Source organism: Perissodus microlepis, chromosome 15 (assembly GCF_051167445.1).
Source record: "Perissodus microlepis isolate ML-2025 ecotype Zambia chromosome 15, ASM5116744v1, whole genome shotgun sequence".
Classification (NCBI taxonomy): Eukaryota; Metazoa; Chordata; class Actinopteri; order Cichliformes; family Cichlidae; genus Perissodus; species Perissodus microlepis.
The window spans coordinates 16,138,641-16,152,901 of record NC_140475.1 but is presented as its reverse complement, the minus strand read 5'-3'; the positions used below and the strand labels follow the sequence as shown (position 1 = coordinate 16,152,901).

The 14,261-nt window shown below is 40.0% G+C and overlaps 1 protein-coding gene across 2 annotated transcripts in view; it reads left to right on the top strand.

Moving 5' to 3' along the window:
• sipa1l1 (signal-induced proliferation-associated 1 like 1) overlaps nt 1–14,261 on the top strand; it is an 89,722-nt gene that overhangs the window by 57,569 nt on the left and 17,892 nt on the right. For both annotated transcript variants that reach the window (XM_084954438.1, XM_084954436.1), the window contains 5 exons: nt 1,892–2,080; nt 2,803–2,977; nt 4,828–4,931; nt 5,271–5,428; nt 12,347–12,926. In XM_084954438.1, the coding sequence (XP_084810564.1) occupies nt 1,892–2,080; nt 2,803–2,977; nt 4,828–4,931; nt 5,271–5,428; nt 12,347–12,926 (1,206 nt within the window). The remainder of the gene's footprint in view (nt 1–1,891; nt 2,081–2,802; nt 2,978–4,827; nt 4,932–5,270; nt 5,429–12,346; nt 12,927–14,261) is intronic.

Here is a 14,261-nt window from a genome sequence, read left to right as displayed (position 1 = left end):
ATATATTTGTGTACCTGTGTGGGAGTGAGTGGGTTGCACTAATGTTGAAGACAAAAGTCCAGGGACCAAAGAGGACGACTGTCCTTTTAATACTGCCCATGATGAGTTTAAAGTGCTTTTCTTCTTTGGTTTGTTTAGTACTGAGTGCGCTGCCAGCAATTCTGGACTTTCCAAACACCACGTGAAGGCAAAAACACACAAGTGGCATGGGACCACTACTGACTAACAGCTGTTAGTTGATAGTAGATATTCAGATTCTGGACTTTCAACAGTCTTCCTGATTTATTCATGGATGTCCTCGTTGAGCTTTTTCTACCCCAAAGCCTTAGTATTCACACTGAAAGCTACAGCAGCAAAACCTACACTCTATTTATTTTCTCCCTTAGCCAGACACTTTTCTGCATTTTGCTTTCCCTGTACCAACAGAGAGTGGGAAAAAATATCTGTTTTTAGATTTTGTGGAAAAAGATTAATTTCATGTGTGATCCTAAACTGAATTTAATTGCATAGATTAAGGCCTCATCACAGGCTTCCTTCCAGTTTTCCCAAAATAGAGTTACTAGTATTCTACAGAGGGCTGGATAGCTAGTGATGCTGTTATTGTTGCCTGTTACAAAGAACAAACACACTGCGTGGAGCAGGATGGAAGAGCCAAGAGAAGAATTATCTAACCAGCAACTAATCTGGACTCGATCTGACGGGTGTGCTATGAAGCAAGTTTATTTGCATTAACAGACTGGATAAGCAAAAGATTAAAACTATCAGCTTTCTCTTTGAACCTAGGTGTTCTTTATTTAACTCTTCTTTTTTTTTTTTTAATCTCTTGCTTGAGTGCTGCCTGCTTCAAGACGAGCAGGTTATGGAGAGCTATGAAGAACACAAAGCACAGTCTTTTGGCACAAAGATAGAATTGCAGTCAAACAGTGTCTCGATATTACATATTTTCCCGCTATGCATTTAATTTCTAATATAAATGCTGCGCATTAAAGCTTTCACATTTTAACTTGATATATTTAAACATGATACCTAAAGAGGTTAATATGCTCCCATATTGAGGGATAAGTGGAAATCAATTCAGTTTTAGCCAAATCAAAGTGAATTTCATTTCAATCATTGAATATTCTGTGGTGAATACCAATAGACCAATCAAATCTCCATTAGCTGTGGAAGCAGTGTAAAACTGCACAAAGCATAAAAATGATTTAATCTGCACCATCAGCAGGAGAAGTGAAAGGGTTGCTAAAACTGTGACCAAATAGTTAAGCTGGATAGTGTTATGGTAAGACCACACACCTTGCGGAAGTAGCAAGTTCGATTCCCTCCCAGTATCCAGTAAAGGTCCTGGCTAGGCCCCCCATGCCAAACACCAAGCCCTGGAATGGTGCGGCTACGCCTGCAGCCTGTCCACAGCTCGGACACGACACATTTCACTGCATGTTGTACTCTGTGTGATCATGTATCTGACCAATAAAGCTCGTTTCTTTCTTAAATATTAACAAATGGTTGTGCCATATTGTAGTTTTCTATTTATAGTGCACTGTGCTTTTATGTAATTGAATTTAAAAGCAAGGGTTAGAAATTAGCAACAGCTATAAACTCATGCTTCTGTGAGTTTCGTGCGCCGTATTAGAACCATGTTAAACTCCATTTTCCATTTTTAAGTAAGTTGAAATAGAAATCTTGATATTTTTGATGGTTTGATTCGATACTGACAATGATCGGCTAGAATAGGCTCCAACAACCGTGAACTGGATAAGTGGAAGAAGATTGATGGATGGATAGAGTATTAGGTTTTTTTTTTTTTTTTTTTTTTAAAGTGAAAATCATAATGGCTTTGACCCCTGCAATTGTGTTTTTGTTGTTCTTTTCCTGCATTATGGGTGGTCTCCAGCTGAATACTCTGCGGGGTTCCATCCTGGAAGATGCTGTACCTTCGACGTCCAAGCATGGTCTAGGTCGAGGCCTGCCCCTCAAAGAAGTGCTGGAGTACCTCGTGCCTGAGCTCAATGTTCACTGCTTACGCCTGGCACTCAACACACCCAAGGTCACTGAGCAGCTGATGAAGCTGGACGAGCAGGGGGTAAGGAGATGCAGCGAGCACGTCTTGAGGTTTGATTGTGGGTTATGATGGGCCGGATGAATCTGCTTGATTAATTCCTTTGATTGAGCACATTTGATTACTGCTTTCCATTTAGTGAAAAGACAGTGTCATGCAGACATGGCATCCGCTGAATAGAGTGCGATCCTTTCGTGCATGCATTCGATCGGTCTTTGAGCCAGAGAACTTTTGCAGCTGGTAACCTGTACTATTGACTATGCAAAGCAAACGATTGTCATTTGGCATTTCATGAATTTTTTAGTGTGTGGGTGTTTTTCTGTGAAGGGGATGTTTCATTGTTGAACTAAATTCTTTTTATTTATTTTTGCTGTATCTCTTTATTTACTCCCACAGACCGTTATGTGGAATTTATCTGAAGAAACTGTTTATATGCATGCTGTGTCGACGTGTGTCGATGCATGCACGCACAACATAACCCTTAAAAAAATTATATATATACTCAAAAGCTCTTTGATTCTTATGCTTTCTGATGCAGTTATCAGAAGCTGAATCCTCTGAAAATGTCAACATGATTTCTTAGGAAAATGGCACAAAATCACTACAGAACAACCCAAGGTTATTCTTAAAATGTCAACATGAATCCTGCCTCAAATGTCAACATGGTTACTCTGACATGACTTCCACACAGTAATCTCCATTTGTTTCTCCCCTTTTCATTGGAATAATGTTTGTTCTCTCCGCAGCTGAGTTTTCAGCGAAAGGTGGGGGTGATGTACTGCATGGCGGGTCAGAGTAGCGAGGAGGAGATGTACAACAACGAAGCGGCTGGGCCTGCACTAGAGGAGTTCCTCCATCTGCTGGGCGAGAGGGTTCGTCTTAAAGGCTTCACCAAGTATCGAGCTCAGCTGGACACAAAGAGTATGTACATTTGCAAAAAACTGCGAGGTGCCAGTGAGGGTGTGAGGGAACCTTTATATTTGATCTTACACTGACATTGATCCTGTCTAATCCAGCACAGCAGGTAGTAAATTGGCACGCACTAAATAGACGTTCGCATTGATCAAAAAGTGCTGAGTTCAGTTGCCCAGCAAGTATTTGATGGATTGGAGCATGCAGGGGGTCGTCAGAGTCTTTTAGATTATGTGTATACACACATGGGTTCAGTGCCTCAACTTGCATTGTGATAATCACATTAGATCTCATTCACATGTTAAAGGACTGGTCAGTGACTCCCTGGCATCTTCTGATTGCTAGAGAAAAATGTATACTCTCTGACCAGTTGGGGAGTGGTTGCTGCACCAAAAACCTCCTTTAGATTGCTTTGGTCACTAACAGATAGAAGATGGCAACTTGCCTCCAAACACTTGCTAGCTGAGTGGTAGTAAAACTTGAAAAATGTGTGATCCAAACTGGAAACTGGAGAGGGGAAACAAAAAAGCACAACTTTAACTTTGGAGATGATCGGGCTTTGTTTCTGGTTGCACTTTTTGACTACTGTTCAGAAAGTAGTTTACAAGCGTTTGCCCTTTGTGTAGCACCGTACACCTTTTCTCATCCAACTTGGCCTAGTGGCTGTGGGCAACTTCTCGTACCAACTTACCAACCAGTCAGGGAACAAACGATTTTATCTAGTGACGTGTGGCTGGTGGGGTTGAGGGGTTATTGACTGGTCAACATCTGAATGATTAGGGTTTTAGCAAATTATTTTATAGTTTGTCATCAATCTCCAGCAGATGCAAATACTCCAGACTGTGTTTTTTCAGGAGGAGAGCTGAGTAAAACTGAAGTCTGTCCAAATGTTTCTTACAGCCATAGATCGTGCAGTGATGGCTCAATAATAGATTTTCTTCTTTGAGTACTGCACTAGTACTAAATACATTGTTTCCTTATAAAATGTTTATTACACTTTTTATTAGGATGAAGGTATATAATGTAAGAAGTGAAATTAATTGTTGAGGTTGTAAGTTATTATAGCATTTAACTTGATTTCATTTCCTTGCCTTTGGCACCTAAATTCCTTGCAGTTTTCAAAACATTTAATTATGAGCAGGTAGAATACATGTTTTAAAATTTTCTGATCCTGCTCCCCCCGTTTTCAACTCCAGTCCCCTTAAATCCCCCTCACTTCCTTGACTTCGTTCACCGATTCTTAAGTTTCCTCAGATGTTTCTTCAGACATTTGACAGATGGCCTTTAGTTTCAGATTACTGTATTTTCTTTTGGACACTGATATTGATCCTCTGTGGTTGTGCCCTTCTCCTTTGCCAGACCACCTGTGTTTGTTCCAAACAGAATTGATGTCCACTTTATTTTTGCTACCTCTGTGACATTTCCAAGCCTGTGTATGATATTATGTTATCCATATTATCCCTGCATGAACTAAGCCATTGCCCAATACCAAAAACTGCCCCAGTCAATTTTTGCAGGATGTGTAATACAACCGTTAGTAGCCTCTAGCAAATTAAATACAGCCATGCAACGCCCTCCTTAATGAATGCGTGTAATTAATTGAGGTAATGTAGCTGGTTTAAGTACGGCCTTTAAATACCTTGTGACTGTTTGGCTCTCTAAATGGAAAACATCAACAGCCTGGTGAGGTAGTGCAGTGGCTCCCTGACTGTAAAGAGGTGAGCGTGTTTTAGGGCCATCTGAACAGCATATAGTAGAGACAAGCATGCGGGAAGAAAGTTTTAGGGTACTTGAACAAACCTGTCATGGCGTATTTTCCTGAAGTATGAGACATTTACGTGCAGTTTTCTCCTTCTCAGCTGACTCAACTGGCACCCACTCGTTGTATACTACTTACAAGGATTATGAGATCATGTTCCACGTATCCACCATGCTGCCCTACACACCCAACAATAAGCAACAGGTATGTTAATTTACAGGGCTCAGAGCTTGGATACACTAAAATACCTTTGGATCCACCAGCAAGTTGTGGCTTTTCATTAGAGAAAGTAGTAATCCATGCTATGCACATTTTTAGAGTTAACATGATCCTGTTCTTTGTGTATATAGATGTAGTCAAGGAGGACATGCAGAGATTTGGTAAGACAGGAGGATTCTAGAGGATGGTGTCAGATAGAGGCAGATAATTCACTGTGGCGACCCTGAAAGGCCGAAACAACAGTAGCTCAAGTGTTGTTGTTTTTTCCTCTAGATGTCTAATTATGTTTTAACTTTAGCTTCTCTCTTTGAAAATGTTTTCCAGTTGCTGCGGAAGCGACATATTGGGAACGATATCGTCACGATTGTGTTCCAGGAACCCGGGGCGCTCCCCTTCACTCCTAAAAACATCCGCTCACACTTTCAGCACGTCTTTGTGATTGTGCGAGCGCATAACCCTTGCTCCGAAAACACCTCCTACAGGTAAGATTCAAGAGTACACCAGAATAAACTGCGTGTAAATAAAATGCTGCATACTACTTTTCGAACTGTGCCCCATTTGAAGCCTAAACAGTGCAAAAATAACCAGTTTGATGCTGTAATTTAGACTTGATCAAGTCAAAGAGAATCCAGTCAGTCTACTTGAATCTGGAGAGGTTACGTCCAGACTGGCATTATTCAAAGTAATACGGTGTCAAAATGTGATAGTTAAGGAAGGCGAGTTCAAAAACTACACACTGAACTAAAAAATAAGGGCTGTAGAGGTCGGTTGGAACATTCCCTTCTATGTCTTTTCATTACATTAGAGGTTATATAAGGCCAGTGCTTTACCTGCCTTTTCAAAATGTCTGGAAAAATACTGCATTTGAGGACTTGCATGTGATTTATGATTCACTTTTCATCACAGCAAAAACAATAATGCTCTCATCCTTCTGCTCAGATTGTTGCACGGCTCTCGTTGCCTTTGCAGTTTCATCATGGAGTAGGCCGAGAGTGTTGAGAGCCCTCTCTACAACTCGCGATTTATTTCCCCGCTGTGAGAGGGTGTAATATTAAATACAATGTACAAGTCTGAAATAACTTTTAAGTAATTATTTATATTCTGCCTTTGCAGTCTTTCGTGTTCAGCGCTGTTCAGATTTGAAGGGCATTTCATTTAGCTCATTCCTGGCTCTCTTTTTATCTCGTTTTCTGTCATTCTCTCTTATCTTGCTCTCTAGGACTCTGCCTCCCTCTTCCACTAATGGCTGTTTTAATTGCTGTCAGAGCACATTGTGTGAGGACTTAATTGTCCCCCATGGGGCTACTTCACTACTAAACAACAGCACCACACATACACAAACACATGTGAGCAAAGCAGCCAATAATGAATTGAATAGAAGAAGAGCAAGTACTATTGACATGTGCCTTACGCGATTCACAAACGCAAGTTAAGTTTTCTGAAGTGAAAAGGAGTTTTCTGCACACCATATGAAGGTGAAACATCAGTTTTCAAAAAGAAATTATGATTCATAGTCACCACAGGAAATTGACTGAGTCATAAGATATTAAGCAAAGGTGACCTAAATGCTTTGAAGCTTTGGCTTGTTTTCTTAAGGTTTATGAAGACGGGGGCATACACACTTGGTATTGAACTACTTCACTGTTCTGTTCAATTTGTCATTTTGAAAGTGGGAAAATTCTGGGTTCACCTGGCCTTGCACCTGCTTTCAAGCATTTAGAGATCAAAACATAACTATTCTGCTCGCTTAATGTCTGCTCTTAGTGGAAGTTTAAAAAAACTATTTCTTTTGTTTGATATGAATAGAGCAAAGTACAATAAAATAGTGTGTAACCCCATTTAATGTAAACCAGGATGTGTTTTCTGTTCACTGCTCTAATGCTGCTAGTATCTTGTACAGTTAAATGTAATTGCCTGTTAATACAAAATAGGCTACTCTCAAGTAATGATATTTTGATGGCTGCAACCCAAACTGATTTTGTTATCAGACCTAGTGTATGAGCCAAAGGCATTAGAGTGCTGCCGAAAGCGATACTGTACGCGTAACTGAAAACTGATGGAGGATTTCCTTTAAAGGATTATACTGGCATTTTCACTGTAATCAAGAAATTAGGTAATTTGAGTTCACTCTGTGAAAAAAAATAATGCAGAAATCTACAGATGTCTTCAGGGCTGAAAGCCTCTGTAAAATACAGCTGCAGAGAAATGATGCGTCCTCACTGGAGAAGTGCGATACTTAAATGCTCGAGTAACAGTTTATTTTAAAGGTGTGAAAAATGGTCTCTTTCCTACACGGCTTAAGGTCAAGTGGGCACAAGTGTATTTACAGTACAGTGCAAAAATCTTGAACCACCCCTCGTTTTTCTAATATTTTGCTTCTAAGGAATAAGACTTAAGGCACATAACTGATGGGGCTTGACCAGTATTATGTGTGCACATAACAAAAATCCTGATACTTGTTTTCACACCACAGTTTGAAAGTGATCTGACGTTGCAAGTTTGAGCTAAAAACTTCCCGTAGCCACGTATGCTTTGCATTCTGGGATGCGGTAAGTTACTATAGATGTGTAACGGTCAGCATGGATGGGTGACTGCTCGTGTTCTCCAATAGTCCAGAACACAGCACCTTCTTCCTGTATTTACTTTTGTTGCTCCCGCCCCAGACACATCTGGCCAATGAGCGGACTGAATGTTTGTAATGGCACATTTTGATTCGCCTGGTTTTCTGTCTTTGTTTTAAAAAAGAAAAAAAGCAACTAAACAATTGGGAAAAAGCTTCAAGTTTACAAACTTTTTAACTAAGTCAGGCGCATATTTTTGTGCATGTTTCAATAAATTGCTGCACCTCTATCCAGTTTAGTTAGATAAATATAAAGAAATGAGGTGACTTACAGTGTACTTTATATCTATGCAAAATGGTGTCTATGCCTTCAGAGATGTCTTTTTTGATGCTTCCATGAAAGAGTAGACACACAGTCCAAAAAATGGTCCCGTTGCCTCTGGTTCATATTGGATTGCCTTTGAAGAAGGCACAGTTTCTCAAGTGCATCATCTTCTCCTGACAGATGTTGCACGCTCACTGAGGCTGTTGACATTCATGCCCCAGCTGGAGCCATGAGGCTGGCAGCCGTCAGATAGTTTCCTCTTAGATATTGTTTCCTCTCGTCTTTAGGTGGTGGTCTGTAGTTGTGTTTTGATCGACGCAATAAAATGATTCATTCCACAACTCGCAGCTTTTGTTATCATCCTCACAGTCGAGCGTAAACTTTGATATGTCACACATGCAGGAGCTGCCTGAATGGCTCTTCGATATGTCTCAGCACTCCATTTGGAAACTACTAGTGTGGTTACTTATTTCCTCTTCAACGGTAAATTCATCTGTACCTTAACAATGTTGTTCTTGCGTCAGCATAATGCTGGACTGTTGGAAATTGCAGCTGACCAATCACATTGTGATGTAATAACTTTGGAATGTGAAAAAAAAAAAGGGTTTCACGCATAAAACGGTTAGAATTTCTCGAAAAGGTTTTATCCCCACAAATTTGAATTTTAAACTCTTTGCACGGCTCTTAGCTAAAAAGTCACGACATAAACAAAACCTCAAAACTTTTAGATAACAAAAATAGTCCATGCTTTGAATATTAGTTGCCTAAAGTAGACAAAAACATAATGTATACCTTCCCCATATCCACACTCTCACAATCTCGCACTCCATCAGGTATTGACATGTTCTTTTTCTTGGCCTGGCTCAGTGGGCAGCAGGTCGTAGATACTGGGAGAGCAGAACTGCCCACACATTGGATATTTATAAGACCACAAATCAGTGAAAGCCACAGGAATGTGCTCTTTCATTTCTTTTACCAAACCTCCTGCCATAGGGATCACACAGCAGCCTCACAGTGCAGCAATTCCCCAACACTCCTTTTCCTCTCTGTCTTCCTCACTCGCTTTTCTCGTTCCTTCTCCTTCTCCCCCCCTCCCCCCCTCCACATTCATTATTTCTTAATGCTCTTTCAGTCTTTTCCTCTTGCTTTCATACCTCTACCTACCTCTCTCCATCACTTTCCTCTGTCCTGCATGAGTCACAGGTCTTTGGTTGACTGACTCACAGGTGTTTGAGATCAGTACAAGTGCTTTTAGAGCTCCAATATATAATGCATTGAGTGATGCTGTAGTGATGGAGAAGAATAAGAATAAAAGGTCACATTTTATTGTAACCATTTGTTCTCCCATCGTATAATCACTTTAGCTACCCCTCTCTCAAATACCCGGCATGGTTCATTTGTTATCGACAGAAGCCCTGGCTAATAGAGCTATGCTGCTGCCAGTCTCTCATCAGATTTGATGTTATTATTTTTTCAGAGTTGGATTATATGCTAGTAACAGTTTTAATAAGGATGCTATAGGGCAAAATACGTTCATGTAATGTCACTTTATATCTCACTTAAACTCTTTACTGCTGCACTTTATGTTTATTTTAATCCTTCAATAGAGAGACATCAGAATTAGGAAGACTTCTAATTTTCCCTGGACACAATATATTTTTTTAAGATGTTATTTTAAAAAGAACTTTAATTAATTTAATTTAAATTAATGGAATTTTATTTCAAATGACATGTAATTAAATTTACCTACAAATACTTAAAGGTGTACACAGTAGAATGGGAGGTAACAAGTCGTATTATACTATAAATGAATTTAAGTTGTCTGTAAATAAATGTAAGTATTTACATGTAACTAAGTTTATTTAATAACTTTTGGCATATTGCAGGAAAGGACACATAAATTATTTTGTAGGTAATTTCATGAAAGTCCATAAGTAAGTAACTACTTTGTAATTTCTTGGTAACTTTGTGGCAAAATGAATAGTATTTTCCCAGCTTACATTGCAAATGCACTGTACTTTTTGGAGTGTGTGCTGTGGACAGTATTATGAAGTGGCTAAACTTTCCCTAACTTCCAGGTATTTTACAGGGAAAGAGACACTGTGCACTTGTTTGAACAGTTTAAAACAGTGATTTTTAAAGGGTGCTGTCATTATAAGGTCACACAGGTTTGCAGATTTTAATGGTATTTATTTTTTTTTTTAAAGTTGGTAAAGGGGATAACATTTCTTATCCTGTTTATATTGGTAAAATAAATCTTGAATAATAGAATATCCAACATACTTATTGACGTAATGAATATTAAATAAAGATGTGAAAAAAGCAATATTAATCCACTCCATAATACGTGCGCTCCAAAAATTACAACACATTTTCAACATTACCATGAAATTGAACACTACTCAAAATAAATTATTAACGCAACACTTTTATTTGCTCATTAACCCCTTTTTCTAATCTGCCTACCTTCAAAGTAGTTGTAGGTAAATATAATTACATTGTAATTTCAAATAAAATAATTTAAATTCCGTTTAATTACAGGGGAATTATGTCTTTAGTCAGAACCATTTATTAGTTTTTTGTTTTGTTTTGTTTTTAAATAAATGTGGAAAAAATCCTGTGATCATGTTAAACAAGTCAAGCTGTGAACTAACAGTGTGATGTAATTTTCCCTCCATTGTAAGGGTCATATTGAAAATATACACAGTTAAGAGTGAAAACTGCTAAACCGCTAACGGCAGAAGGGTCTTTGATGTTAACACGTTTGCATGCCCTGACACCTACGCATGTACACGCTACCTGCTTTCCTTTTCCTTGTTGATTTAAGCACAAATGCCAGGAAGGAAATGGAGACAATAATTTTATTTACTCTGGGTTTTTTTTAGGTTTTTTTTTTTTTTTTTTTTTTTTATATTAATACCTGTATTGAATTAAAAACATGCTCTCTGTTGATGGGCAGGGTGTGGTTGACCTTCAAGTTAGATTAGAGAAGCTGTGACAATGTGGGCACGCTGGGTTGATGCGCTGATGGTGATCTCCTTTTTGGCACAGATGATATGTCTGCTAAAATATGTTGAATTATGTAGTAACATTTAATTATTTCTAATTCACTCTTTCTCATACGAGGGACTTTTCTCTTCTGCACTTGAGCCAGATAAAGGCCCCGTCCCTATTTGTAGAAAAATGGCACTAGAATTCCTGTGAGTATTCCCAGGATGCACTTGCCAGCCTTGCACAATAATAGCTTGTGTTCATTCTCAAAGGCAATTCTGTCTAGAAAACAATGCTTCTTCTCTTACCTCAGGGCCCACCTTTCCATGTTGCAAACATGGGAAATGAGGTGTCAACGATATGATGGTTAGGTTAATTGAACACTCCATGTCACCAATGAAGATGGGGTGCCTCTGAGGTATGTTTAGAAAGATGTGGGTGGCACAGGTATCGCTAATTAGACAAAGCTATTAATCCTGGTGTCAGCATGTATGTTGACGCATGTCAGCGGGGAAGTGTGTGTGGGATGAGAGCACCCATTTCTACAGCTACTCTTGTCAGCTGGCAATTATCACCTGTGATTGAGCACATTTGGTTATGAAGAGGTTGAGACGAGGACAGGTGGCCAGCGTGCAGCCACAGAGCTCTGTAGACCGTTTAGAGAACTGTTTCACTCTCAGACATTTTAAAAATAGTTTTTTAAAACTTTCGCCAGTATGCAATAATTTCCTGATGTTTCCCCTGCACAGACCTCTTTTCTTCCTTTCTTAGCCACATATTCCTTTTGTGTCTCACACTGTGTTTTCTGTGGCTTTGGACAGCAGATTTAAAATAGCTGTCTCCCCTCATCCTCCCCATCTTTCCTTGCTTTTCATGGCTGCTCAGCTGAGTTCCTGACATACCAGAGAGAGCAAGTATCCTCAGATGGACATTCCAGGGACTTAATGAAAGGAGGAAGGAATGAGGGGGAAGGAGGTGTAGGGAAAAAATGCAATCACACAGCTCCTTGATTGAAATGAGGGTTTATTTACACCTTTGATGCAGGTTAGAGGCATTCGGTATTTCACAGGTGACTCGACAACCCGATAAGTAGTCACAAAATTCTATAAAAACTATAAAAATCATTTTAAAATGGCCTGTAAGGACACTAAAGTGTATCAATAATAAGAAACTAAACAAAAGGAATAAAGAAATTATACATTTCTGCTTTTATAGCTTTACTCTAAACTTCTCCATTTCAACATCACAACAACAAATCAAAGACAGATAGCTTTGTTGCAGTTTGTTGCTTTTAAATCTGATTAGTCTAAAATGGCAAAGAGTTCAAGCTTTTCGTGGGACATATTGTTTTCATTTAAAGTAAAATAATCTGATGTCTGAATAAAACACAGACTCTAAATTGGCCCGGTTCTTGGCCTGGAGTTGTTTTTTTTTTTGTTTTTTTTATCTGTTCTTTTCTTCTCCCATTTTTATTTCTCTTCTTTCTTTTAATTTCTCTGCCTGGTCTCTTCCTGTCCGTTGTAGTGTGGCCGTCACCCGCTCCAAAGACGTACCCTCTTTCGGCCCCCCTATCCCAGAGGGTGTGACGTTCCCCAAGTCATCGGTGTTCCGGGACTTCCTGCTGGCCAAGGTCATCAATGCGGAAAATGCTGCCCACAAATCACACAAGTTCCGAGCCATGGCCACCCGAACGCGGCAGGAGTATCTGCGCGACCTGGCTGAGCGGCACACCACCAACACCCCGATTGACCCCTCTGGGAAGTTCCCTTTCATCTCGCTTGCCCACAAAAAGAAAGAGAAGACCCGGCCATATGAAGGAGCAGAGCTGCGCAGTCTTGGGGCGGTGACCTGGCCAGTCCATGCTGAGGATCATGGGAGTGGAGGAGAAATGGAGGCCCTGCTGGCCATTTCCAATGACTTTTTAATCCTGTTGGACCAGGAGGCCAAGGCTGTGGTGTTTAACTGTGCCACTAAGGATGTGATTGGCTGGACGCTTAGCAGCCCCGCGTCTTTGAAGATTTTCTACGAGCGGGGTGAAAGCGTGTCTCTGAGGAGTATCAGTAATAATACAGAAGACTTCAAAGAGGTGGTCAAACGTCTAGAGGTTAGAACACACACAAAATACAATACACATAAGAATGGTGCTTGTTGGTATAAACAACAGTCGATGGAGGGAGTTGCAGTCTGTGTTCTGCATCTTATTGAAATTAAAAATAACTTTTATTTTCATGAGTGACCTGGCCAAGAAGGAAGCCGACATCATTATTATTATAAATGATAGCTGAAAATATAATTAGGTTTTCAACCTTCCTCTCAGTGGTAATGAACAAGTATTTGTTTGTTACCCTTTCACAATGAGTCATCCATTAACAATTGTTTCCGTCTTCTGCCCTCTGCTCTCATGCCCAAGAGCCTCATATTCTAAATTAAATTAGGTTAAGTGGTTTATGTGCCAAGAAAAACTGCAATTTGTTTTTCGAACGTCAAGACGAATATTGTTGTGTCCCTTTTGGACGACACCACTCATGCTTGCGATGTTAACCGCGCTCTTTGTGTTTGTTGGAAGTCCTGAAGATGGCAGAATTATTTATTCATATTAATAGTAGAACTGTACTGAGAAACCAAACCAATGGAAAAAACGCCGCTGGCTGCCATTGATCAGTTACCTGGCCCACTCACAGTCTCGCTTACTATTCAGTGTCGGCTGTCAGTCTGCCAGAATGACAACATTTCTGCATCCACATGCCAAAGCTGCTGTCTCATTACTGGCCTCTGCTTATTGAGGGAGTTTCAGAAACACCACTGGACAACATACTCCTTAATGGCTCATACACCTACACATACAGTGAAGTGATGCTAGTTCGTCCTTAGCTGTTTCCATGGAAACTGGTCGGAGGAAAAAAAGGTGTTTTCTTATGTAATCATCAATGCTTTAGAATACATTCATTTCCTCAGCCTCTATCTGCCTTAAAACCGTGTGTGTGTTTGCATGCGAACATATGTGATGTGTTTCTGTAGCCCGGGTTGAATCTGACATCTTTCATTTGCACACATGCATACAAACATATTTGAACACTTGCACTTCGTTACTTGGCTCGGGACTCAGAAGTTGATCACATGTTGCATTTTATGCATCTGGCTTTAATCTTCAATCGCTTGGACTACCTCAGTGCCAGACCGTGGAAGGGAAGTGGCCTCGGGCCAGCTGCTTTTTGGAGCCCATCTCTTCTACTCTCCCTCCCTTTGTCTCTCTCTCTCTTTCTCCTGTCCCCCTATTTTTTCTTCTTCTTGTTTCCTATTTTTCCTTCCCCCCTTTTTTTTTCTTGTGCTCGCTTCCTCTCCCACACACACGTTCAGAAACATCAGAGGGCAAAATAACAATTCCTGTCAGGTGCCAGTCTGCATCATGATTTATTCACACTTTCTTGTGAAGTTTGAC